Below are 25,775 nucleotides of genomic sequence, written 5' to 3'. Positions count from 1 at the left end.
ATACATGTCCTAAGTGTTTGAAAGCATGTATGCATGGTTTATGGAGTTGTGTGAGATAGAGAAAATCGGATTCCATAGACCTACAAAAGCTGTGGTAACCTTGATTACCCTTTCAAAAGACAAATTCTTTCAGCAGGTCTTGGAAAATATTTTTTTAGTCAGTCTGGAGCAAACTGAAGCAATTCTCATTTTGGAGTATGTTGCAAATAACCCATGCTGTTTTCCTTGCTGTATGCAGTTGTTTTATGAATTATGACTCAGATAGTACAATGTCTGCTCATAGTAAAATAAATTCTACTCTCATGAGAAAGCTTAATGGAACACGGTAGGGTTACAGGATATTGCTCAGGCCCAGGGCATATTCCATTATGCAATATAAGCATCCCCAAACATCAAAAATTTCTTCACATGCTTTATTATCAAGCATTTGCAATTGGGTTTATTTCCCAGACAGCAGATCTGACAGTTTACTAGATTAACCAAACTCTTTCTGCAGTGTCTTTTCTAGTAAATCTGAGACACTGAAATTGTTATCACCTGCTGTTGTCTCAGGTCATGGTATTGCTCACACATTAGCTGAGCACAAGTTTCACTGTACTATTCTCCCCATCACAATGCTAAGTCCAAAAATGAGTAAGGAAGTCAGTGCTTCAAGAAATGAACCAAGTAGTCACTAGGGTGTAAACTGAAAATGGATTAAAATAATTAAAAGTTAATATAAGAAAAATTACATTCAATGGGTGTTGGTAATGCATGGCTCTGAGCTGATAACATAAAAATCTACGAAGCTGGTGAGACTTACAGGCAGTGAGAGAATGTGGCACTTGAGCAGAAAACCTGAATCTGTATCATAAAGTCACACTTTACAGTAAAGGATCAGACTGATAGCATTCTGACTGCTTGCTTGTGGTCTCCTGCAAGGACAGCTGACTAAAATGCTTCATATTTGTGAGGCGAAGAACTTAGAGCTGGTTCACAGACTGCTGAAATGGTGAGGATTATTCAGCTGCATATCCCAAAATAGATCAGGAGGAAATTTAGTGCTCCTCGTCCTACTTTGACATGCCTGATCTTTGGATCTCAGCATTTCCTGCTGCATCAGGACACTCCTTTTCTGCCAAGCATGAGCCAATGGCTGCTGCAGATCCTTGACTTTCCCTGGGGACATCAGCTATTGCTGGATAAGGACCCATCATGGCCTGAGGCTGCCCTCTCGGCATCTGACACACCCCTGCACAACTGGAGAGATGAACTAGGCAGATCTCCAGGAAAGACCTCTCTCTTAATGGAAATCCTTTCAAAGGAATGATGAACAGCAATAAAACTTTAATCTACGAATTAAAGCCTTTCCTACCAGGATCATCAGCTGATATTTAACTCCCACAGTTTAACAGTAGGATCCTTGGATCCTAGTGCTCACCATGCAAGTTAAAAACAGCTTTGCACTTTGCTGCCATTTCTGCAAGGTTTGCTCACAGAAGAAAGGAGCTCTGCTGGGGAAAGTCCTACAGGGACCAAGCAATGAGGAGGTGGTGGTGGTGCTGAGGAACTGAAGGCACCCATTTGCTGAAGAGAGGTCTTTAACAAGTCAGTGGCTGGGGAGGGGTGGAAGGAAACTCTCCAGGCTCCTCTGGGGCTCAGGTCTCTCATGTTCTCCCCCAGAAAGGAGCCAGGCTCTGAATGGATACAGCTGCTACAGCTGGTGTGGCTTTCTCCAGCTCCTCCATGCTTGTCTTGCTCGGATATTCCCTCTGGACAAGAGGAAGCACTTTGGCAGGGGAAGGGGATCCCTGAGTCCCCAGCTCCTTTGGCTGTCCCTCTTCTTCCTCCCTAGAGCAATCAAAGAGGAAGAGCAACCTGGAAACTTGCCTGCCTATCCCAGCCTGCTGGGAGCCAGGCTCCTCCATCCCCACCAGGAAAAGATCTGCACAAACCCTCCAGCCCCCGGGTTGAGGGCACTGATCCCCTCCAGCTGTCTCGCCACAGGATGCAGATGGCAGATGTCAGCCCCAGGGATGTGGTCAGGAGCACGTTCCTCACAGCACTTTCAGGGACAGCTTTTTTTTTAAAATACAGTGGTGCTTGTCATTGTACTTCTATCTAATGAACTCAAACTGTTAAGTAAGAGAGTGGAGGTTATCCTCCACTGTTTTAGCTAGGATCTGGAGTGTTGAGAATTTGAGACTCAAAATAACCACAAATGCTCAGTGCTCTATGAGAAACGTGAAGCATTACACTCCATACATTCAGAACCAGCTCCCACCAGCTTCAGCAAGTGTTCTGGTGGTCTAGGGCATTCAGAATCATAGAATCATAGAATCATAGAACACTTAGGATTGGAAGTGACCTCAAAGATCATCTAGTTCCAACCCTTCTGCCATGGGCAGGGAAACCCTCCACTACACCAGGTGGCCCAAAGCCTCATCCAGCCTGGCCTTGAACACCTCCAGGGATGAGGCATCTACAGCTTCTCTGGGCAACCTGTGCCAGTACCTCACCAGCCTCTGAGTGAAAAATTTCTTCCTTAGATCTAATCTAAATCTGCCCTCCTTCAGTTTAAAGCCATTGCCCCTTGTCCTATCACTACATGCCCTTGTAAAAAGTCCCTCTCCAGCTTTCTTGTAGGTCCCCTTTAAGTACTGGAAGGCTGCAATAAGATCACCCGGGAGCCTTCTCTTCTCCAGGCTGAACAGCCCCAACTCTCTCAGCCTGTCTTCATAGCAGAGGTGCTCCAGCCCTTGAATCATCTTTGTGGCCCTCCTCTGGACTCGTTCCAGCAGCTCCATGTCCTTCTTGTGCTGGGGATTCCAGAGCTGAACACAGAATTCTGGGTGGGGCCTCACGAGAGCAGAGTAGAGGGGCACTAGAGAGCAGAGTAGAAGTGGACACTCACAAGCCACTGTGAGATCAGGAGCAGTGGACTGGCTAAGTCCATGAGGCACAGGCAGCAGTGGACACCAAATCTCCATCATCAGGCTGGCATTAACAACTGAGGCTTTATTGGTGGTTAATCTGTGCCTTACTTGCCACACAACTCCATTGGTCAACAGAGACGAGTCCTTTCTACTGACATGGGGCTCACTTACAACTTACTAACTCTCTTCCATATCATGACTCCATAGTTTTCATAGGCATTAAATATTAAAATAAATTTGAGTCAACTTTTTAAATTGCTTCTACAATCTGCTTAAATTTAGATTGTTATAACTTTACATTGAATTTTAAACAGGCGTATTTTGAGATGGAAAATTATGTATGGTTAATTTTTAAAGTTTCATTTAAATGAAAAATTTGCAGAGAAGTTTCTACTTTTTGCAAGAAGAATAGAGAGCATATTCTCCAAAATGAGAGTTCTTACCTGCTGAACACAGAGTAAATTGCAAGATTAGCTGACCCCACAAGTTTTTCTGCACAGAAGTTCAAGGTCAGACACCTGAAAAATAAAAAAACTATTCTGGAATAGTGGCCGTAGTTTTGGAGAACACTAATATAGGTAAAAAGGCAAATAAACTACATGAAGTCTCAGCAAAGAGGCCATGATATATTCGGATGTATGGCCAGGAGAAGGCTTAGTACAAATGGAAAAACCGATATGCTGCTGCCGGCAGCACCAGGGAATCTGTGGGTATAGTGCAGGGCTACCACTCGGTCTCTGATGACCACTGCTGAGCAGGAGCTGATGACCCAGGGACCACTGAGTACAAGATGTGAGAATGAATTCGAGTTTAGGAAGATCTTCACAAGAAAACAGGCTGAAGAAGTGCAGTCTACTCAGTTCAATGAAGAAAAGATTGAAGGTTGACTCCTTTTTAGTGCTTTCTAAACTGCAAGCAGGCAAAGACAAAGTGCGCTTAAGTACTAGATATCAACAGCTAGATACACTAAAACTAGAAAATGGGATTTTTTCTCATCAATCATCAGAAGTAATTAGCAATTTAAGAAGTTTCCTCAAGATTGAGCAGCTCTCAGAGTCGAATTCAGGGCTGAACTACAAATGCTGCTCTCAGCCAGCACTGACCAGCCTGAGACAGGAGCTGCTTGATCTCCCTTTAAGCAGCATTAATGGAAGCAAAGTGTAATAGTGCCTCTTGTTCTTAAAATCTATGAAGTCCCTGCTAATTTGCAAGCAAATAATGTGAATTACATTTAAAAGTAGCTCCAAAAATCAGCTCTTTTGAAAATTTACTGCATGGTCTTATGCCACTGTCCCAAAAGTTAAAATAAATAGAATAATGCAGGTCTTTCAGGTTTCCCAAAAACTGGAAACTCGCAAAACGTTCAGACGTTTGAACCGAAAGGAGGTAAGGGCGTTCTTGTGTGACTTGATCTAGGTGGTCCTGCTCAGGCAGAGGGATTGGCCTAGATGATCCTTTGAGGTCCCTTCCAATCCCTAACATTCTGTGATTCTGAGAAGGGCAGAAGGATGGATTTGTGGTGTCAGCTGCTATTTCTTTCCATGAGAGCATTACTGCCAGCTTGGAGGTCAGACTATTGGAGTGCTTCTGTCCTGCTTTTCCATTCTTTTACCTGCTTAGATTCCTCCCTGTTAACTCTGAATTCACAATGATAGTTTAATGACATCGTCAGCACACCTATTATGTCTTAACAGGCATTCTGGATTTTCACTGGCTTCTGACTGTAGCCATTTCCACCTAGAATGCAAGAGGTGGTCTGTGGCCATCTATGGTCTAAGACACAGCAAACAGAGAACACTCAATAGGACAGAAAAACTGTAGCACAAGACTTTCACAGGGGTAAAACTGTCACAGTGCTTCATTTAGGTGAACCTATTAAACAGTACTGAAAATAGCGACATCTGCCTGCACTAGATTAGTATGGTCTGTTAATGAAAGGGGGGAAAAATCTCTTTTGCTGCAGGTTTTTAAACAATCTCTGGCTCCTAGGGGTAATTTTGTTCTGTCTAGATTAGGCAATAATCATAGAATCATAAAATGGGTTGCGTTGGCAGAGACCTTAAAGATCATCCAGTTCCAACCCCCCTGTCGTGGGCAGGGACACCTACCACTGTATCACGTTGCCCAAAGCCCCATCCAGCCTGGCCTTGAGCACTGCCAGGGATGAGGCATCCATAAGTCCTCTCTGGGCAACCTGTTTCAGTGCCTCACCACCCTCACAGTGAAGAATGTATCCCTTAGATCTAATCTAAATCTGCCTTCTTTCAGTTTAAAGACATTACCCCTTGTCCATTCAATACACACCCTTGTAAAAGGTCCCTCCCTCTACAGCTTTCTTGAAGCCTCTCTTTAGGTACTGGAAGGCTGCAATAAGATCACCCCGGAGCCTTCTCTTCTCCAGGCTGAACAGCCCCAACTCTCTCAGCCTGTCTTCATAGCAGAGGTGCTCCAGCCCTCGGATCATCTTCGTGGCCCTCCTCTGGACCTGTTCCAACAGGTCCATGTCCTTCTTCTTTTGGGGACTCCAGAGCTGAATGAGTATTCCAGGTGGGGTTCCTCATATCTTCCCTAGAGCTGTGAACACTGACTGATGACAGAGATGGGGTTACAAACCCTTTCCCTGGTTCGGTATCATAAGTCCTTTGTCTTTTCCAGTCTGTGAGGAAAGAATATTGCTAACCTGGAAGTTGTGCTGGTATATAGGAATATGCTGGATACTTTTTGTATTATACAGGTACATCTAGTTCCGCCTCATTCATAGGTTAATCACTGGCTATTCAATAGATAAAAGACAACAGCGTAAATTAAAATAAACCAGAGGAAGGAGGTACAGGAAAACAATATTTTAATGATTCCTGGTAGCAGCATTTCATGATCAATGCCTATTGAAGGACCTCTTCACCACTTCGTTAGGTGAAGGCCTGCCTCATCATGTGAAGCACCCATTCAAAAAGAGCAGTCACCAGAAGAAGCACAGTATAAATACGGCCTTCAGTTGTCACTCACAGGGCTGCCTGGAAAGGCTCCTGCCCATAAATAAGGTGGGACATTTGCTTTTCTCCTCCAACACTTCCACTGATACAGTGTGCAATCTTCTGCTGCTTATTTGTTTGTAAGATATTAACTGGCAGCCAGATGCGTATGGTGAAAATAATGGAATTTAAGATGCATAAACAGGAACTCTGTGTAAAAATAAGATACAGCTTCTCCTCAGAACAGTCTTGCAGCTTTGAAACATGCTGCATATTGCTGAATGCCATATGGACTGCTTTTTCACTTCTTTACAAGATTTCTCAAGGGATTATTCTAGTAACTGGCATCATGTGGTGATGTGAATTTTTTACACATGTAATACTATCAGGCAATGCATTCTAAGTGTACTACTGGTCATCATAAGCTTTTATTAAAACAATCAATATTTTATACACTTACATGATATAATATAATTGCCCTTCCCAATTTACAAACCTTGCGCTGGAAAATGGTAGGTTTCTTCCACAGCGTTGACTTATGTTATGAATGAAGCTTTAAAAGACATCACTAAATAGAAGAAGAAAGAATGGGCTTGGGTTTGTGTTATACATGGCTGTAGCCTTGAAGTGGCAGGTGGTCTTTTGTAGAAAACAGTACTGCTTCTTCTGTCAGTATACCGGGAAAAATTTTTTGTATCAAGACAATACTGCAAGTCAATTAGCTTAAAAAAAATAATTTGAGAACCTGAATTTTAGACATTAAGAGTTTTAGTGACTGCAGAATTTGTTGTACCTTAACTGTGTCATGTCCCGCTCTCCTTTTTTTTTTTTTGAGGCACTGAAAATAAGTGCATTTAAGCTATTTGAAACTGCTTTGCCATCTCCTTAGTTTATAATACTATAGCCTCTTCTCTTCTTCTTTGGTGTAGTTTAAATCCTTAGCACTTAGAGGCATATACAACCTTTCAGTTGGAGATGGGAACATGCCTTTCCAAATGTCCTGAGTTACTCAACCTCCAGCAGCCACATTTGGCTTAAATGTCTCTTCCTGCAAAACCCCGGAGCTCAATCAACACCTAAGACTTTCCGCATATAAGGCTGGTGTCTCAGCCACATCCTTTCCACCCTCAAATTTGACAAATACTTATAAAGTTTTGCTGAAGTACTCTGTTTATATTATTCTGTTCACATGAGCACCTGCTAAGAGTGAAAGTAAATCCTTGTGATGTGAATTGCTACATGTAACAGAGATAACTTTGTAGGTGAACCCTGGTTTTAAGGAGATGATTTTAAGTTATAAGGAAATGTTTCTGCCTCTGTTTTTGTAGAATAAAATTTTCTCAGGTTGAGATAATAATGATACAGCTGGCAATAATTAAAAATCTGTATGAATATAGGAGGGAGAATGGTAAAAGTAGAACATGTAAGCCATAACATAGAAATTTGCAATAACTTGGGATCCCTGGCCCTCCTGCTCACAGAACCACATGCCCAAGGATCCTACTTCTATGACAAGAACCTTCGGTTCCTGAAGGCCCAGAATTTTGTATGATTCACCCAAGTGGGTTGATCAGTCATTGTAAGACATGTTAGGACCCTTCTTTTGGGTCCCTTTGTTCACACATCTTATTCTGGGTGTAAAGAGACGCTGCAAGCAGGGTATGTACAACACGAAAGCATGAAGCAATTACTCATTGGCTGGCATGCACAAAAGGCAGCTAGGATTTAGTGAGCCACTAGGCAAAGCACCAGTGTGCTGACCACCCCAACAAGGTTCTGGGGGCCAGGGAGGCATTGGTTCCACAGACAGAACAGGCTCCCACGGGATGCTCAGCCCCACAATGAGATGCCTGCCACCCACACATGGCACCAGCAGCTCAGCCCAGTGACTCCCACCTAGCTGCCCTCTGGTTTTCCCCTAAGATTTCTGGGCTGATATTTTCTTTCTTGAATCCTTGACCCACCAATGATCCCATCTCAACAGCCCCACTCCTGCCTCCAGTGTAACCTTTCGTACCACTGTGGGCATGCTCTCACAGCTGTGCCAGCACCCTGGCCACAGTGCTCCATCAGCACCCCATGGCATGGGGGGAAGCCCACAGCAGGGATTGCAAGAAGGAATTACATCAATGGCTGAGGAGCTCCTCAGGCCCCATTTGCCTCTTCTGTCCACAGATGAGAAACGAAGGAGGAGTTTCTTCTTCCATTTTCTTTTGCTGCTAATACGTGTTTTGCCCATAGCTACCCCGCTCTGCTGGACAAGTCACAGATGAGGGTAGGTGCTCTTACACGCTAGCCTATGTGACCCTTCAGACAGAAAAACTGTAATTTATCCTTCTCTCCCTCTCCCTGTACCACAGAGCACAGCTCAAAGGCAGAGGAAAATCTGCCTGCAAATCCCTAAGGTCTGTGAGGCAGATGCAGCCAGGTGAATGATATTAAGGTGAAGACTTCTTCCTCTACTGTGAACGACAGCATTTTCTCCTCAACAACAGGAAGCTGTGTGAGAAGGAATGCCAAGTGACATCGGCTTCCTTGTAGAATGAGCTGGCCAGGAGCCACCCCTGCTTGAGTACATCAGATTTGATCTACCTCCCTATTAAAATCTGGGTCCTGGTGCTTAGCATAAAAGGATTTGTACAATTAATATCTTCCTGAATTCACTCATTCCAGTAACATAGATCTGAAAAAATATTCTTTTGAAATATAATCTACATCTGTTCTAGACATCCAGTCTTTGGACAAAAGGAACAAGAACCAGACATACCAAGTAATGAGCTACTGTATTTAAATGGGTGATTTGGGGCCTCTTATTTCATTCTGGAACACACTCAAGGTGTACATTTGATAACAGGAGAATTTTCAAGCAATCCTGACTGGTGTGATTCATAGCAGAAACCTTTTATCAACAGTGACGTCAAACCCAAAGGAAGAGAGAAATGTCACTGGCTAATCACTTAAGCTAAAGGACTGGCTTGGCCAGACTGGATGCTTTAGAAGAACAAAGTAACTTGGAGCAGATGTGGATTAAATTGAGCTCACGTACAAGTATAGACAAAGCACAAGAACTTGTCCCTTTCGTGATTATACACAAGCTGTAACAGCAGGATGATTGTTGCAGAGAATCTGCAAATTTTGCAGCAGTTTTCACAGGACAAAAAAAAACAGGCATATGTTATTTTGGAATACTGTCTGATCCAGTTTAGCGGCGTATTGTACGAAATCAAATTAAGTGGGATGCTGGATCAAAGCCAAGTATTAAGGCAGACTGTTGGCTAAAGAGTTTGGGCGAGACACCTCTTTCCAGTTTGTCTTCACAAAATGTACAACTGAGCCATTTTAGTCTGTGGGATCAGCTGGACTGCTTGTATCATTCAAAAGATTTATGTAAATATGGTACCATTAAGCAAATATTATACAAAAATTTTAAAGATCATCTGTCTTCCTTACTCTGTGCTTCATTTCTTGTTTACACTGAAATATTTTCATATTCATTTTCTTTTTGGCCTGAAGTGAGCATGAGTGCAATGCTGCCATCTGAGAGTGGTTTTTGTTGCCTTAACAATTAGCCAGAGAAGACAACAGTTCTGATTTAACCCTGAACATCTAAGTGAGGCTTGGTAAGGAGAGTGGTCTGCAACCAATAAAGTGATGAAAGACCACTTCAGTGAAAAGGAATTCAACTCTGAAAGCCAGTAGCCTCCCAGAGCTGTTTCAGGAGCCAGGGTTAAACATAAGTGACCGTTGTTCTGTAAAAGCCAACCTCTTGTCTCAGCCATTCCTGGGTCTCGGACCTACATGTTCTGGGGCAAACCTCATTATGACCTTGACAGTTTTTCTAAGCTTAGGACTTACCTTAAATTGAGACACCTTATTCAGATTAAGCTGTATGAAGACTTCTACAATAGTATTACATTATTTTTAGACTCCAGTTGCCTTTTCCGGAGGAAAAAAAAATAAAAATAGAGTAGTGGAGTGAGTTACTCTCTAAACACACGACAAGCGAATCTTTCTTTTGAAGTGAGTAGGACTAAAGGTAGGTAAGGGTAGTCTGGGGTTTGGAATAAACTTCTTAGTCTGTCCTAAATTGTGGAGATCCTTTTGCATATTTATTATCTTACCTTTTTAAGTCTGGAGGGACAGTGCAAAGAAGAGTCCTATTTCAGGTCATTGTAAGTCAATCTCCCCACTCCGTGTTAACAGCAGTGTTTCACGGATGGACATACTATTCGGAATTTTGTTAGTCAAGTTCTTTTATTATTTCACATTCAGCCCAGTGAAAATTTACTGTAGTGCTATGTGTTGCTGCTAGTTGAAGTATGTATTCGTCCAATCTACCATGAAAAACGATGCATGCTGAATAACCTCATTTCGAGAAAGAAGGGCACACACTAAGCATAAACATCTTGTGGCAAGAACGCTGCATAGGCAGCAAAAAGCAGCAGCTGGTTGGCATTCAGTAGCCACATGACTTGGATCAACAAATCCTATCATGTGCTGTTTCCTTTGTTGCTAAAACCATAATTTTCAGCGATGATTCTTTTTGAACTCTTTTGAAAGCTGTGCTAACATTATGCTTTTTACCAAAAAAGAAAAAAATATAATTGCACTTAACTTTCCCTATTAACAGAAGAATTAAGGCGATGTGTTTCATAGTTATGAAGCATTTTACAGAGACTAAACAAATTCTTTACCTGATACTATTAAAAATAGCCAAGTCATCCATAACTTCAGATAATATATTCTTTACTAGGTGTCAAAGCTGTTTAGCATTTCATATTTTGAAGCCCTTCTTTCAAAGCAATCTACAGTTAGTTTATTTAAGCAATCAAGACGCAAGGTCACATCTCAAATGCTTTACATCCTGATGACCTTAGAAACATTAACACCAAAGAAAGATATACTTAGGCTAACTTAAGAGTCACAGTGACTCTTCTACACCCTATAAAAGTTTGGACAACAGAGCCTGTGAAGGAAGTTGTTCAACTTAAACTAACATGACGGATAGAGTTAACTGCATATGTATTTGCAAAAGTGACATTGATGATTCCTAGTAACCACTTGCTCTTTTCAGACAGCTCCTTACAACTAGAAGATCTGCTTTTATCTTAAGCTTTCCCTCAAAAAAATTGTCTCAGATGTTAAAATTGCTAGTGCAACAATATAAAAAGTAAAAATAAGTTAGTCCTCCACTGCAGTCTGAGTTGAACTGTAAAGGGATGACATTGAGGAATAAACTTGTGCCTTTCCTAGATCAGATGAAAGTCTGTTAGCCATGTATAGGAGGGAAAGACTCTCACCAAAAGACTCTCCTCTTCTGTGTGCTCTGCAGTGGCCTTCATTGTGGTTCATCCAAAGCCTTCACAAGTTTTACACGCATTGATAAATATTAAGCTTTTTTAAGAGAGTTATAACTCAATCTATTAATACGCAAATGGTACTCTAAGCCTGCAGCACGCTGACTTTAACTTGATGGAGAACAAAAATATCCTCCTTTTTGGAAGCTAAGCACACTCTGATTCTTATAGATAAGTACATTGCTGCAAATGCTACAATGAGAAATCCTTTAAACATTTCTAACCAATAATAGGGAAGCAAAGTGATTGTAATTAATTCTTTATTATGTATTTTATTATTGGGGCATGCATAATAACACCGCAACAATTATATCTATCACGGCTTTACAATAGAAACTATCTGAAACCTTGGATTTTTGCATTTTGTGAACAGTCTTTACTGCTACTGCAGTCTTATTTGAGATTCAAAACAGTTCTCCCTGATAAGTCAGGCTGATAAAGCAATTCACCTCCAAAAATGACCAGGCAAGATTTTGGCACAAACTGCAGTCTCAGCTGTAGGTTACATTACACCAGGGGAAGTCACCAGTGAAGACACAATACCAATATTTGTGCTGCAACTTGAATTATACCTGGAAAGGGAACAAAGTAATTAATCATCCAGCAATCATTTAGAAGCAAGACAGTAAATAACACATATGTAATTATTGTTTATAATCTTTTTGTTGTTATTACTGGAAAAAGATGCATCTTCTTTTCCTATATAGAATCAGTCATGCTTATAGTAAAGAGCATAATTTAAAACCAGGAGCACACTGGAATGCCAATGCATAAAACAAAGGCAGTCAAATGTCTGGGACAGGCCATGCTAGATGACTGATTTGTGACAGTTCAAGAAGCTGCCATTCTTTGCTATCTTTCTGCCCATTCATTCAGGGTGAATGCCCTTGTAACAGAATGGAGCACGTGCTCAAGCCTCAGCTATCCCATTTTCAGCTAAATACCAGACTTCCGACTAAAACAGACAAAAGGGGAAAATGGCATGTGTCTGCCAACACCGCTGCAACAATGGCAACAAGTAGCAGAGCAGGGGTAAGCAGCATGAAGCAGCTACCTCTGCGGCAGTTCTTCCCCTGAACTGGCATCCCCGTGAGCACGAATGGAGACTCTGCCTTTCAGAAGGCACATTAAGAAGTGCTGCAGAATGTGTAAGAGGTAAGGGCCTTTGCATTTTCAACAATGTGTAAGATAGGGAGAAAGTGGGAACTGCACTGCTGTTAAGTTCAGACTCACAACTGCCAGACTGATGTCTCACCTAATCAAACACGTACATCTAATTTAATGCATAAGTGAACTAGAACCCAATATATAAACACAACATTGCTGTTTTAGGAAAGTGCCTGTTATCCTGAGCCGTTACATGAGTCATTCATAACTCCTTCTTTGCACAGACTAAAACCTGTAGAAGACATGAGAAGAACATATATGCATATTTACTCAGGATGAAAAGATAATTTTGTACCACCACTAAGCCACAATTCTTTCAAAACGGATGAAGTATATTTCTGAACTTGCTTGTGGTATGAAAATAGCATTACAGAATTAATATAGGTTCATATGAAAACTAAGGAGAAATGCACAATGGAGTTAACTAATGTGTGGCATCCTGCACCTCCTGAAATTTAAGTCAAAATTACTTATGTAAGGTTCTGAAGTACAAGTCCTTAAGGATGAAAATTTATGCAGATAACTAGTATAAAACTGACACAGCAATATGAGCATTCAGCACTGCTCTCACTGTGCTGACTTAAAGATAGTTCAAAGTCTATGGCAAGGTTAATCCTTCCGTTTGGCAGATTCCCAAATTCTTCTACAGTTTCAATGTAGAGGGATCCTCTTCAACAGGGTATTAAATAAACTTTGTTACAGTATGCAGGTCACAGAACACAAGGAATGATAATTTTCACTAGAGAGAGATGTTTATAAAGGGACAAGAACGTAAATATTTCCATTATACCCTCACATCTCAAAATTGTGTGATTAGCAATATACATTTAAGCCTTTAAGCAAAAATACAGTAGTGTATCATGAGGGATCAAAAACCCTTCCTCAGTTTCAGAATCAGGATGGTATGGACAAGCATCACCAAACAATGCTGAGTTTGAAACAGCAGATCCTGGTGAAAATCCATCTCTTGACTGAGAATCATTCACACAGTTAATTCTCTTCTCTCCAGGTTTGATTTGGTTTGTTTTTTTTTATCTTTCTACAAAGGCACTCTTCCCCTCCAAAACACAGTTTTATTTGCAACAGTAAAAATACACAAAGTTCTCATCAGTTAAAAACCTGCTGTAACTTAGAAGTGTTATTCTTCATGCTCTTAAAGCCCTTGCACATGCAGCAGAAAATGAATGCTACAATTGGGTCACATCAAGTAAAATCATTTTGCAAAAATATTTTTAATCGTAAAACATGTCAGTTCTGTAAACAACAGGGGACAAATTCATTTTGCTATTAGACCTTATTCTAAGCAGAGGGAAGAGGCAATAAGAATTAGTAGATGACAGGAGAAGATGAAGAAGTGTAAATCCTATGCCTGACAGCTGGACTTTAAACATGAAGAATACAGAATCACAGAGTAATTATTCAGGCTGGGAGAGACCTCAGGAATTTGCAGTTCAATCTCCTTCCCAGACCAGGGTTAAGACTGGATTGAGACCAGTCAAAAGACGTTTAAACCAAAATTCACCCTCCTTCTTAAAGCATTTAAATTGGGTATACAGTTAATGTGCCCCCAGTAAAATGAACTCTTTTTAACAACGTGCATATTGAACAAGAAAAATTAAGCAACTGGGCAGCTGAACATACATGCAGTGTACATATCTAACCAATTCTTGTAGTCATCTACACTTAAAAAAGCCTCTTCATATTAAACTATGCCTGTTTTATGGGAAAGAGTTTTATACAAGAGTATAGTTCTTGTAAGCACAGGCTGCGTTGGTCACTGTGCAAAATTCCTGAACTGTGAACAGACATTATATATTTTCACTTAGTAGTGTGGTAAAACCATATAATTCTCAGAAGCAAGAAACAAGTGCAACAATTCATACATCACTTTTTCATTTTTAATTCAGTAATTATTGAATGGTTCCAGAGCAGGCACTACATTACTTCAAACACAGTCAAGTATCTTTGAAATAATGTTGAAAAATAACCTCTTCACCTCAGTATACACACGCGCATATACACAAACATACACAAATTAATTTAGAAAATTCGTACATACGTATTTTTCAGGAAGCAACTCAAAGCACCGTACCACAAAGAATTAGTTTCTGTACTCTGACACACCATAAATTATATTCCCTTCTTCTGAAGATAGGGTTTAAGGACACAAAACGCCATGCGGTGCTATTTAGTAGAAAATGAACCAGTAGATAAATTTATCTATTTAGTGCTAAAAGGAAACACAGAACTCCTTAAATAAAACAAATGCCAATTTATCAGAAATATGTATTGTCCTTGAGCTAGGCAAGCCCCAGTTATTTGTGTTTCCTTAAGCATATCCCCTTGGTAGACAAGAATGAGAAAGTACTTGATCATGAAAGTCCAGGATACTTAATTTCCTATTACAGGCTGCAAAGATGGTTCAAGAAAGGAGTATCCTTGTTGAATCTGAGTCTGAAAGTCCATCTTCTTGATTAGGTGCCTCATAATCACCCGCATTATCAGCTAATTCAATATCTTGATCATCATTACTCTCTGCGCTGTAATCAACTTCTTCAAGGAAGCGAGGCTCATCTTCATCCAAAACATATGTAGTAGGGCTATAATGAACAAGAAGTTGCATGAATCATGTTACAAGTTTTACTTGGAACAATATAGTCAGATCATGCCCTGTCCCCATCCTGACACACACAGATCCAAAAATTATCTCAGGAAAGGGGCAGTTTACCTGAAATAGTATCGATTTTTTAATTGCACATAAACAAACTGGGAGCCAAAACTACGTTTGTAAGACCTTAAACTAATTAGTCAGTCATACACAACTCATTATCCAAACGTGCCATAACAAACTGTCTACACACTGTAGACCTATACTCATGGCCTGTTAAGAACCTCATATAATTACAGCAATATCAGAATTTGTTGCAGAAGGATACAACTACATAAAGAAACAGCAGTTGCCATAAGACAGAAATGAAGTAAAAAACAGAGAAGAGTCTAAAAATTCAATTGGGAAACCTTTGTATTTTATTAAAACATCCATTTTACTGAAAAGCATTGTGAGCAACTACACTGTACTTATCAGAGGTGACAAAACAAGGAGTCACATTTATGCCAACTAAGATTAAGTTCCCATATGAATCACTTGACTCATTTCAGGTCCTCACGCACTTGTGCACAGTTAAAACCTAAGATTTGTATGTTAAGCCTTGCAACTCAAAGGCAGTGGATTTAAGGAGCTAAGCCACTACCCTCAAAATGGTCTGTGCCCTTAACTAATGGCCTCCAAGAATAAGAGGACTAACACCTTTAGTGTTAACTGGAGAAAGGGTAATCTTTCTGATCCTCTCACTTCCCTCAGACAGAAGGGGCAGAGGGGCAAGTGTTTTCCAGACTCAGTTTTACTAACCTCCCTTGGGACATTAAAAGCTATTTGCTTAAAAGCACTAAGTATTCCTAAATATTTCATAAGTAATTTTAGATTCAGATGAAGTCCTAAGAAGGTTTCATAATGCATTTTACCTCATAATCAAATCATACAGAACTCATACAAAACAGTAAGAATTTCTTATCGAGAAAGATCACAGAGTATTTGTAGAAATGTCTGCATATTAATTTCTACAAATTTTGTCATAAGGCACACAACAGCCTAGCTTGTCTGTGGCTTTATAATTAAAAAGATTCTGCTTCTTTCTAAAGGTCTTTTAGGAGTTTAAATGGACTTCCTGAAATCTGTAATGCAATCTCTATTCAGTATAAATAAATCTCACAGTATTCCTGCTCTACCTATAGCCTCAATGACATGCTACACTGTAATGTTTTGTGCTGCTGACAGTTAATTCAAATATTGGGAGATGAACAAATGAGAAGAATTGCTAGTGCTAGCTTAGAAAAAAAAAGGAGAGGAGGCCTAAAACAATAAGAAAATCAATTATCAAAAATTCAATGCAGCCACAGCCTCTGGATTTACCTTTAAAACAATCCATAGCATGGTTCACTAAACAAGCTCGTACTCATTAAGCCATGCAAAAAAGAATGATCACCAAAACTAAATACTTTTAAAGATTATTTAACCTTTAACAACAATTCACTATGAACTGGGTATTTAAAACAAAATCATTTACATTTAGGAGAGACGAACCAGTAGTTTTGCTAAGATATCTCTTTCATTTTACAAGTGAGGAACCCAACATACCATAAGGATACATGCTTTACATGAAGAACCTGTGATGGAACCAGCAAAGGAATACAAGTTTTCTGTGCTTTCATCCTGTGACGCTTTCCGCCCTAGGAAGTTACTACCTAACACTTCTTCTAAGGAAAAACAAGCTAGAGCGGGGAGAAGTTTAAATGTTTCGTGTATTTAAAGAACAAAATGAAACTTTTCACGAAAAGTTTCACCAAACTTCTCAAATTCCAACAAGCACGCAGCTTTTTTGCAACTTCTGCTTCGAATCACTTAACACAGATATTGATTTGTTAGTTTCGTATGTGGAATCCACACGCAATCACAGGATAGACTGTAATTCAATTCACAGGAAATGGAGCCATTAAATCTGAACGTTGGCCCAATATTAACTAATAATTCTGAATACCGAAACAGAAAACTACAACGAGCTACGTCGATGACAAATATTTTATGAACTACTGACAATGAGATGTTAATGCATTATAGTAGACACAAAAATTCATGTTAGTAAGGTGTAATATAGAATAGTAAAGCTCTTAAAATTCTATACACTTTTTAGTAAGTGTTATTATTTGGAAATTAAACTCACATATTTGATCCAGTTAAAAAAAGTAACCAACAAAACCTATTTTAAGGAGAAAACACAGAACTGTACATACAAGCAAACCACATAGTTGACCTCTTCGAAGTGTCTTGTCAGTTCATAGAATATGTCCTATTTTATATTGTCTTGAAAAACACATAGGTATATGTATTCAATATATATTCTTGTTATATTTGTATAAATTTATTTTACTTATTCACATATACGTAAGCACGCAGGCATGCCCTTATCTTCTAGAAATTCAGCCACTGCGCAGTCTTTAAAGTCAGTGTGCCTGATGTAATACATTTTAGACATTTGCTCTGCCATATGTACATTTAAAATTCTCATCCGAAACCTTGGGATGCTTTTCATTGACATTTCCCATTTAATAAAAAGAAAATCAACATTATGAATTACTTTCTCTATTCAAAAGTAACATTAGAATAGATGAACAGATCTTATTCTCAAAGCTATATAAACCTTTAATGTAGAAACCAGCTCTGAAATCTGTCTCATAATAATCCTAGCTTTCTACTACCATCCAGGACAATGTACCACGACATCTCAATCATTTATTAATGAAAACAAATATTACAAATATATTTATTACAATTTTTTCCCTTTCTTGAGTCTTTCCCAACCTAGAAATTTTATGAAATTCTATGAAATTCATTGCTCACAAAATGGTATCCGAGAACTTTTTACATTCAAAGGAAAAACCTGTGTCACGTACCACTCATGTATATTTGCCTTCCCATGGCATAATTTTTTCTGATGTAGCAAAAGTTAACCTTGGATATTTAACTTTCCAGCAATCTTTATTCTAAAGGTTAGCATGAATCTACAATGTGTAATTATTACTCCACCGTTTTTCTGAGGCTGGGTCACAAGAAATGTAGAAATCAAAACACCTGAAAAAATTTCTTGCTGTTTAATCAAATTCTTTATTTGCCTCCCTGCTGCTCCCCACCCTCAGCATATCTTGTGACAATATATTTTTAGCTGCCGTCATGCTGATTCTATGGGTTTTAATTTCCTAACTTTTCCCTTGGGCTGTTTCTAATTAACTTGCTCAATAATCCCTCTTCCGCTACCCCTACACCTCCTGCTTTTCCTTTTAAAAGGAAACCATTATTTTTCTCAGATTAGCAGAGGTTGTTTATCACACAACTACACTTCTGTATTGTAAAGGATGCCATAATCTGTGTATTTTCTTTGAAGCCATGGCAGTTAAAAGAGAATATTATATGAAAACCAAAAGTTTTGTAGATTTTACTACAACAACATTTTATGGTTAAAAAGATGATCTCCTAAATACCTGTTTAATATACCTGGTACAGTACTGTCATCTTCATGTTTTTGAAGAACTATAAGAATACCTCTTTCATTTAAAAAAGAGTATTTTCTACATCTTCTGCTGATGATTTAGGAATGAATACAACTTTTAGGTAAAACACATTTTTACTATTTTTTAATCGTGTTTTTTCTGATTTACATTAATGCTCCAAACATATTGAAAAATAAACCTATTCACTAACACAGTATATTTTTTCAAACTAAAATTTTATTTGTCCCTCAAAAGATATACTTGGATTTTTCATTATCCATATGACTCAATTACAGAGAAATTAATCCACAAGCCAGACACAACCGTTACCAATTTCAATCCCATGGAGATCAGCAGTTTTCTGAGACTACAGGGGAAGTGTATACATTTTAAAACTTTGGAAGAAAAAAATTGAGAAATATTCCCTGCCAAACTACAGAGAGTTGCAGCTACTTGGGGAGTTGGGAGAGGAAGGAGAGGAAAATCTGAAGAACTAATGATTCCTTTTAAAACTGCATTGGCAGGGGAGGGAAAAATTTTAGAGGAGTAAGCGAGTCAGGAAGTATCACAAAGGAATTGTTTCTCCGTACTTTTCCTCCTAATTTCCCTTTAGGGTCTATATTGTCTTCTAGGGATCAGCAAAGCAACACCAGTAGACAATGTCACACATGCAGCTACATGTGCTGTCCCCTTCAGGAGCTCTTCACCTATGTGTTTTTCCCAAGTAGTAAGGATATTTCCTCAAGAGGATTTCCAAGGCTAAAGAAAAGAACAATGTGTTCAACTCTTTTCTAAGCCATAAGAAGCTGGGTATCCAAATCTCAGTTAAGTCTTGCTTTTAAATATCCCCACTTCTAGAGTTACAAAATTTCACTCCACAGCTTAATAAAAAGTAATCTGAACACTTTCTTTTTGCTGTCACCCTGAAAAACATTTTGTGAAACTTAAAACTGGATTAAATTAGTTGGATCCAACAATCACTGACTGTAGCCCACACTAATATTTGCATCATACTACCAAGAGCAGAAGAAAAACTTGAAAAATGGTATGAAGAATATAACCTCTTCATCACACTTTTTTCTTTTTTTTTTTCTTTTTTTTCTTTCCTAGATGACTAGTTTCCTTATTTTGCTCTAAAAACAAACAGTACTCTGATGCTACAGTCTACACAGAATTACAAGCAATCATTTTCAAGTAGGTCAGAGCAGGGTCTTGGTGTGTGGGCACTGCCACCAGGCCCACCAGTGAAATTCTGGGTCTCACCTTTGATAGCTTTTTCTTCCAACCTTCTGAAAGGAACAGACAGGACAAAAGTTGCAGCATAAGATACTTTTTTTTTTAACGAAGTTGTACTCCTAAGGTACTGGAAGAAAGTCCAAGAAAAGCTCAAATACTGCAGGAGAGTGCGAAGGAAAAATTTTTACTCCCAGGTGAAGGAGATTAGAAGTATGCAAATGTCTGGGCAAAGTTTAAGAGTTATTAAGGGGGAGGAAAAGAAAGTAGGACAAACCCAGTTTCCTTCAAGCAGCCTAGAGAGAGACCCTTTGCAAGGAGATCTTAGACACATTCTCACTGCATATGCCCCTCACTCCTTGCCCCATCAGTCCAGTATCTTTTCTCCGTGTAAGACTAAATGCAGGAAATGGATTTTGCATCAAGTTTTTTCTTTCCCACAGCTCCTTTTCTACCATTTTCTAGACATGCCCAGTCCCCAAAGCTCAGTCTGCTTCTCTGCTATAATTAAATCAAATTAACAAACAAAAATACACCATGTTCCAGAACACACCAATGAGCCTTGAAACAATCACCGAAACGACTAGAATTTCCAAAAAGAGGTCAAGTTATTGCTCAAAAGATAATTCCAGTAAGTCCTAATAGTTATGACTGCAGTTATGTGTTTTTGTTTCATTGCATACAGGCCCTATCAAACCTGTCAGCATAACAACTATAATTCTTACTACAAGATCACTATTACATGCAGTCTAATCTTTTCCATTTGGAACTGGGGGGAAAACATTGGCAAATGAGTTTGAAATAATTAAAGAAAAATAAAGTGTTTAATTCATCACTTAAAATGTTAAAGTGCACTGCCAGAGGGAAATAAACCTACTTACTGCTTTATTTTTCTTAAGTCAAATATGTTTCAGACATGGTTCAAAATGAACTCATGGAAACTGAGCCTATAAGTAATGAAGTACTGTAGGTGTATTTTAAAATATTAACATTTACTTGGACATTTTAATTACAACTAGTAAAACCAAAAAGAATTTGAGAAATTCTCAAAATCATTCGCAAATAATAAAAGCAATACTTCTGCATGTTTAGATTTGAATGTTTAAACTTGCCTGCTTATCCTCTAAAGCATTAAAAGTCTTTTGTAAACAGTAACACCAGTAACATCCAAAATATGAAGGAAGCAACTACAATCTCATTCATTGCTCTACTTTAACATTACAGGGACATCACAGCTGTGTAAAAACTACTCTCTTCTGTACTTCTTATTAATGAATTTTTTACCTGCATTTTCTGTAGGCAGCTTCTCATTCATCTCCAATGGTATGTAACAAGTCATGAATCATGTAAGTACAAGGGAAGTATAAGCAGTACCTTTTTAAAAGAGAATAATGGGAACAGAAGTCTGGACATATAAATTAAGGAATTGTGTGACTACCTTCTGACCCATGACTGCTTCTGAAAAGGAACAGAAATCAGCTTTATAAATTTTACTCGAGGCTCTTTGTGTATTTCCAGCACTCAAGTGAACAGGTATCTAATAAATAGACACCTCAGCTGATAGATACTTTTAATATCTTGTCTAGAACTCTAAAGAAATACTAAAACTTCAGCACTTTGGATACAAGGATTGACTGAAACAACAAACGGACAACATATTTCACAGATTTGGCATATAGGTTTCAAAAGATGTTAATAAAACCCTGCTTTTTAAAGCACTAAGAAACAGAAAAAAAATAAATTAAAAGCTGTTTCCCGTCAATTACAGAAAGACAGACTTCTGCTGCACAGAAAAATAGCCAGATTCTTACCAGAGGGAGAAAGAAAGAAAACCCTGCCAAGCAATCTCTTCCTCCAAAGAGCACTGAGGTCTTACACAGCTAGAGAGCCCAGCTCCCCCGTGCTTCAACTGTAAGAGTACCTAGAAATACCAGCTACAGGCTTCTCTACATTTCGTTTTCATCAGACTGGGAAGTGGGAAAAGGAAAGCTCAAGAGTTTGCTGAAGCTTATTAGAGGTGTCAGTAGGAGTTGGTACTCATCATATCTATGGAAATTAGTTGTAGCCTTACAGAAAAATGTTCTGGAGTGCCTCTCACACCCTCAAGATGACAAGAAAAATTATGATTATGCAATCTGAATGAACTGCAAAATCTTGAGGCAGTGTCCAGTCTTCCTTTTCTTGCACAAAATACATACAGCATAGCCTTGAAAACTTGATCAGTGATCACACAAATATACTGCTTAAATAGAACCGGTCCCCACCCCTCAAAGAAAAAATAAATTTAAAGACCAGAGGAAAATCCATGCTGAACCACACTTCTCTTCTGCTGTTAAAATCTGAATATTCCTTTTTATTTTTGAGAAGGAAAGATCTCATCAATACTTATCCACTCCACCCTCATCCAGTACTACCTGAGACAGGTCAAAGTGGATTTCAATAGAATTCATTAAAAAAGATTATTATATTAAAATTTATTTAAAATAATATCCAGAGGAACATGGTATCTCCATTATCCTATAAAAGAGCTGACCTTTAACTACGACCTGCTTTACAATATCTGTTTCTGTTCTGAATATGAGCCCATCCCTAAAAATAAATAGCATGAGACTTACCACTTGAGTGTCAACATCGATAAACAGAACAGGTTTTTGAACTTTCTGCTGAGACACACCATGAGTGCTACCAAAGATAGGAAACTTGAACCACAAGGATATCTATCCCAATTGTCATATGGGCATATTTATTAAATACGGGCATATTTTATAGAATAAAATTGCTATGCTCTAGACCGACTTGTCCAAGTAATTGAGGCAAAAACTCTTGATGGCCTAAGGTATATGTCAAAACTCGGCTTATCAGCCTCTGAAAACAAAAATTAGACCATCTCTTAATTTCACTTACAGCAGTATTAATCACTTTAGCAAAGAATGAAAGAAGATAATGGATACCGTGCAAACATAAATGATTATGTTGAATGTATTTTTATATCCAACCATATCCTGGGCTGCATCAAAAGAAGCGTGGTCAGTAGGTCAAGGGAGGTGATTCTGACCCTCTGCTCTCCTCTTGTGAGACCCCACTTGCAGTACCACATTCAGCTCTGGGGTCCCCAAAAGAAGGACATGGACCTGTTGGAACAGGTCCCGAGGAGGGCCACGAAGATGATCCGAGGGCTGGAGCACCTCTGCTATGAAGACAGGCTGAGACAGTTAGGCTTGTTCAGCCTGGAGAAGAGAAGGCTCCGGGAAGACATTCTAGCAGCCTTCCAGTACCTAAAAAGGGGCTTCGAGAAAGCTGGAGAGGGAGGGGCCTTTTACAAGGGTGTGTATTGAATGGACAAGGGATAATGTCTTTAAACTGAAAGAAGGCAGATTTAGATTAGATCTAAGGGATACATTCTTCACTGTGAGGGTGGTGAGGCACTGAAACAGGTTGCCCAGAGAGGACTTATGGATGCCTCATCCCTGGCAGTGCTCAAGGCCAGGCTGGATGGGGCTTTGGGCAACGTGATACAGTGGTAGGTGTCCCTGCCCACGACAGGGGGGTTGGAACTGGATGATCTTTAAGGTCTCTGCCAACGCAACCCATTCTATGATTCTATGATTATTGCCTAATCTAGACAGAACAAAATTACCCCTAGGAGCCAGAGATTGTTTAAAAACCTGCAGCAAAAGAGATTTTTCTCCCCTTTCATTAACAGACCATACTAATCTAGTGCAGGCAGATGTCGCTATTTTCAGTACTGTTTAATAGGTTCACCTAAATGAAGCACTGTGACAGTTTTACCCCTGTGAAAGTCTTGTGCTACAGTTTTTCTGTCCTATTGAGTGTTCTCTGTTTGCTGTGTCTTAGACCATAGATGGCCACAGACCACCTCTTGCATTCTAGGTGGAAATGGCTACAGTCAGAAGCCAGTGAAAATCCAGAATGCCTGTTAAGACATAATAGGTGTGCTGACGATGTCATTAAACTATCATTGTGAATTCAGAGTTAACAGGGAGGAATCTAAGCAGGTAAAAGAATGGAAAAGCAGGACAGAAGCACTCCAATAGTCTGACCTCCAAGTTGGCAGTAATGCTCTCATGGAAAGAAATAGCAGCTGACACCACAAATCCATCCTTCTGCCCTTCTCAGAATCACAGAATGTTAGGGATTGGAAGGGACCTCAAAGGATCATCTAGGCCAATCCCTCTGCCTGAGCAGGACCACCTAGATCAAGTCACACAAGAACGCCCTTACCTCCTTTCTGTTCAAACGCCTGAACGTTTTGCGAGTTTCCAGTTTTAGGGAAACCTGAAAGACCTGCATTATTCTATTTATTTTAACTTTTGGGACAGTGGCATAAGACCATGCAGTAAATTTTCAAAAGAGCTGATTTTTGGAGCTACTTTTAAATGTAATTCACATTATTTGCTTGCAAATTAGCAGGGACTTCATAGATTTTAAGAACAAGAGGCACTATTACACTTTGCTTCCATTAATGCTGCTTAAAGGGAGATCAAGCAGCTCCTGTCTCAGGCTGGTCAGTGCTGGCTGAGAGCAGCATTTGTAGTTCAGCCCTGAATTCGACTCTGAGAGCTGCTCAATCTTGAGGAAACTTCTTAAATTGCTAATTACTTCTGATGATTGATGAGAAAAAATCCCATTTTCTAGTTTTAGTGTATCTAGCTGTTGATATCTAGTACTTAAGCGCACTTTGTCTTTGCCTGCTTGCAGTTTAGAAAGCACTAAAAAGGAGTCAACCTTCAATCTTTTCTTCATTGAACTGAGTAGACTGCACTTCTTCAGCCTGTTTTCTTGTGAAGATCTTCCTAAACTCGAATTCATTCTCACATCTTGTACTCAGTGGTCCCTGGGTCATCAGCTCCTGCTCAGCAGTGGTCATCAGAGACCGAGTGGTAGCCCTGCACTATACCCACAGATTCCCTGGTGCTGCCGGCGGCAGCATATCGGTTTTTCCATTTGTACTAAGCCTTCTCCTGGCCATACATCCGAATATATCATGGCCTCTTTGCTGAGACTTCATGTAGTTTATTTGCCTTTTTACCTATATTAGTGTTCTCCAAAACTACGGCCACTATTCCAGAATAGTTTTTTTATTTTTCAGGTGTCTGACCTTGAACTTCTGTGCAGAAAAACTTGTGGGGTCAGCTAATCTTGCAATTTACTCTGTGTTCAGCAGGTAAGAACTCTCATTTTGGAGAATATGCTCTCTATTCTTCTTGCAAAAAGTAGAAACTTCTCTGCAAATTTTTCATTTAAATGAAACTTTAAAAATTAACCGTACATAATTTTCCATTTCAAAATACGCCTGTTTAAAATTCAATGTAAAGTTATAACAATCTAAATTTAAGCAGATTGTAGAAGCAATTTAAAAAGTTGACTCAAATTTATTTTAATATTTAATGCCTATGAAAACTATGGAGTCATGATGTGGAAGAGAGTTAGTAAGTTGTAAGTGAGCCTCATGCCAGCAGAAAGGAGTTGGGTCTGTTCAGCCTGGAGAAGAGAAGGCTGCCGGGAGACCTAGCAGCCTTACAGTACCTAAAGGGGGCCTACAGGAAAGCTGGAGAGGGATTTTTCACAAGGATGTATAGTGATAGGACAGAGGTGATGACTTTAAACTGAAAGAGGGGAGATTTAGATCTAAAGGAAGAAATTCTTCACTCTGAGGGTGGTGAGGCTCTGCAACAAGTTGCCCAGACAAGTTGTGGCTGCCCCAGCCCTGGAAGTGTTCAAGACCAGGTTGGATGAGGCTTTGGGCAATGTGATACAGTGGAAGGTGTCCCTGCCCATGGCAGGGGAGTTGGAACTAGATGATCTTCTAGGTCTCTTCCAACCCAAACCATCCTATGACTATAAGGCTGATAGTGAAGGTACTGTGAACAAAATTATTGTGTTTTGCTTATAAAAAACCCAATGTACATACATGGCTTCTATGGCACACAGCACAGCTCTCAAAATAAAAAGGAGTCAACCCAGGTATCTGGATAGCAAATTCCTATTACCATACATAGAGATGGGTC

The 25,775-nt window shown here is 39.4% G+C and overlaps 2 protein-coding genes across 2 annotated transcripts in view; both read right to left on the bottom strand.

Annotated features, from left to right (window-relative positions):
• The window catches only part of GOLM1 (golgi membrane protein 1), a 217,097-nt gene that overhangs the window by 69,047 nt on the left and 122,275 nt on the right, over positions 1-25,775 (bottom strand). The gene's annotated exons all lie outside the window — the stretch shown is intronic.
• The window catches only part of AGTPBP1 (ATP/GTP binding carboxypeptidase 1), a 52,053-nt gene continuing 41,111 nt past the window's right edge, over positions 14,834-25,775 (bottom strand). The window contains exon 25 of the mRNA XM_086629030.1: positions 14,834-15,011. Coding sequence (XP_086485156.1) covers positions 14,834-15,011 — 178 coding nt within the window. The remainder of the gene's footprint in view (positions 15,012-25,775) is intronic.

Source organism: Tauraco erythrolophus, chromosome Z (genome assembly GCF_009769465.1).
Source record: "Tauraco erythrolophus isolate bTauEry1 chromosome Z, bTauEry1.pri, whole genome shotgun sequence".
NCBI classification, from domain to species: domain Eukaryota; kingdom Metazoa; phylum Chordata; class Aves; order Musophagiformes; family Musophagidae; genus Tauraco; species Tauraco erythrolophus.
The sequence above is the reverse complement of the archived record's forward strand: the minus strand, read 5'-3'. Positions and strand labels throughout refer to the sequence as shown.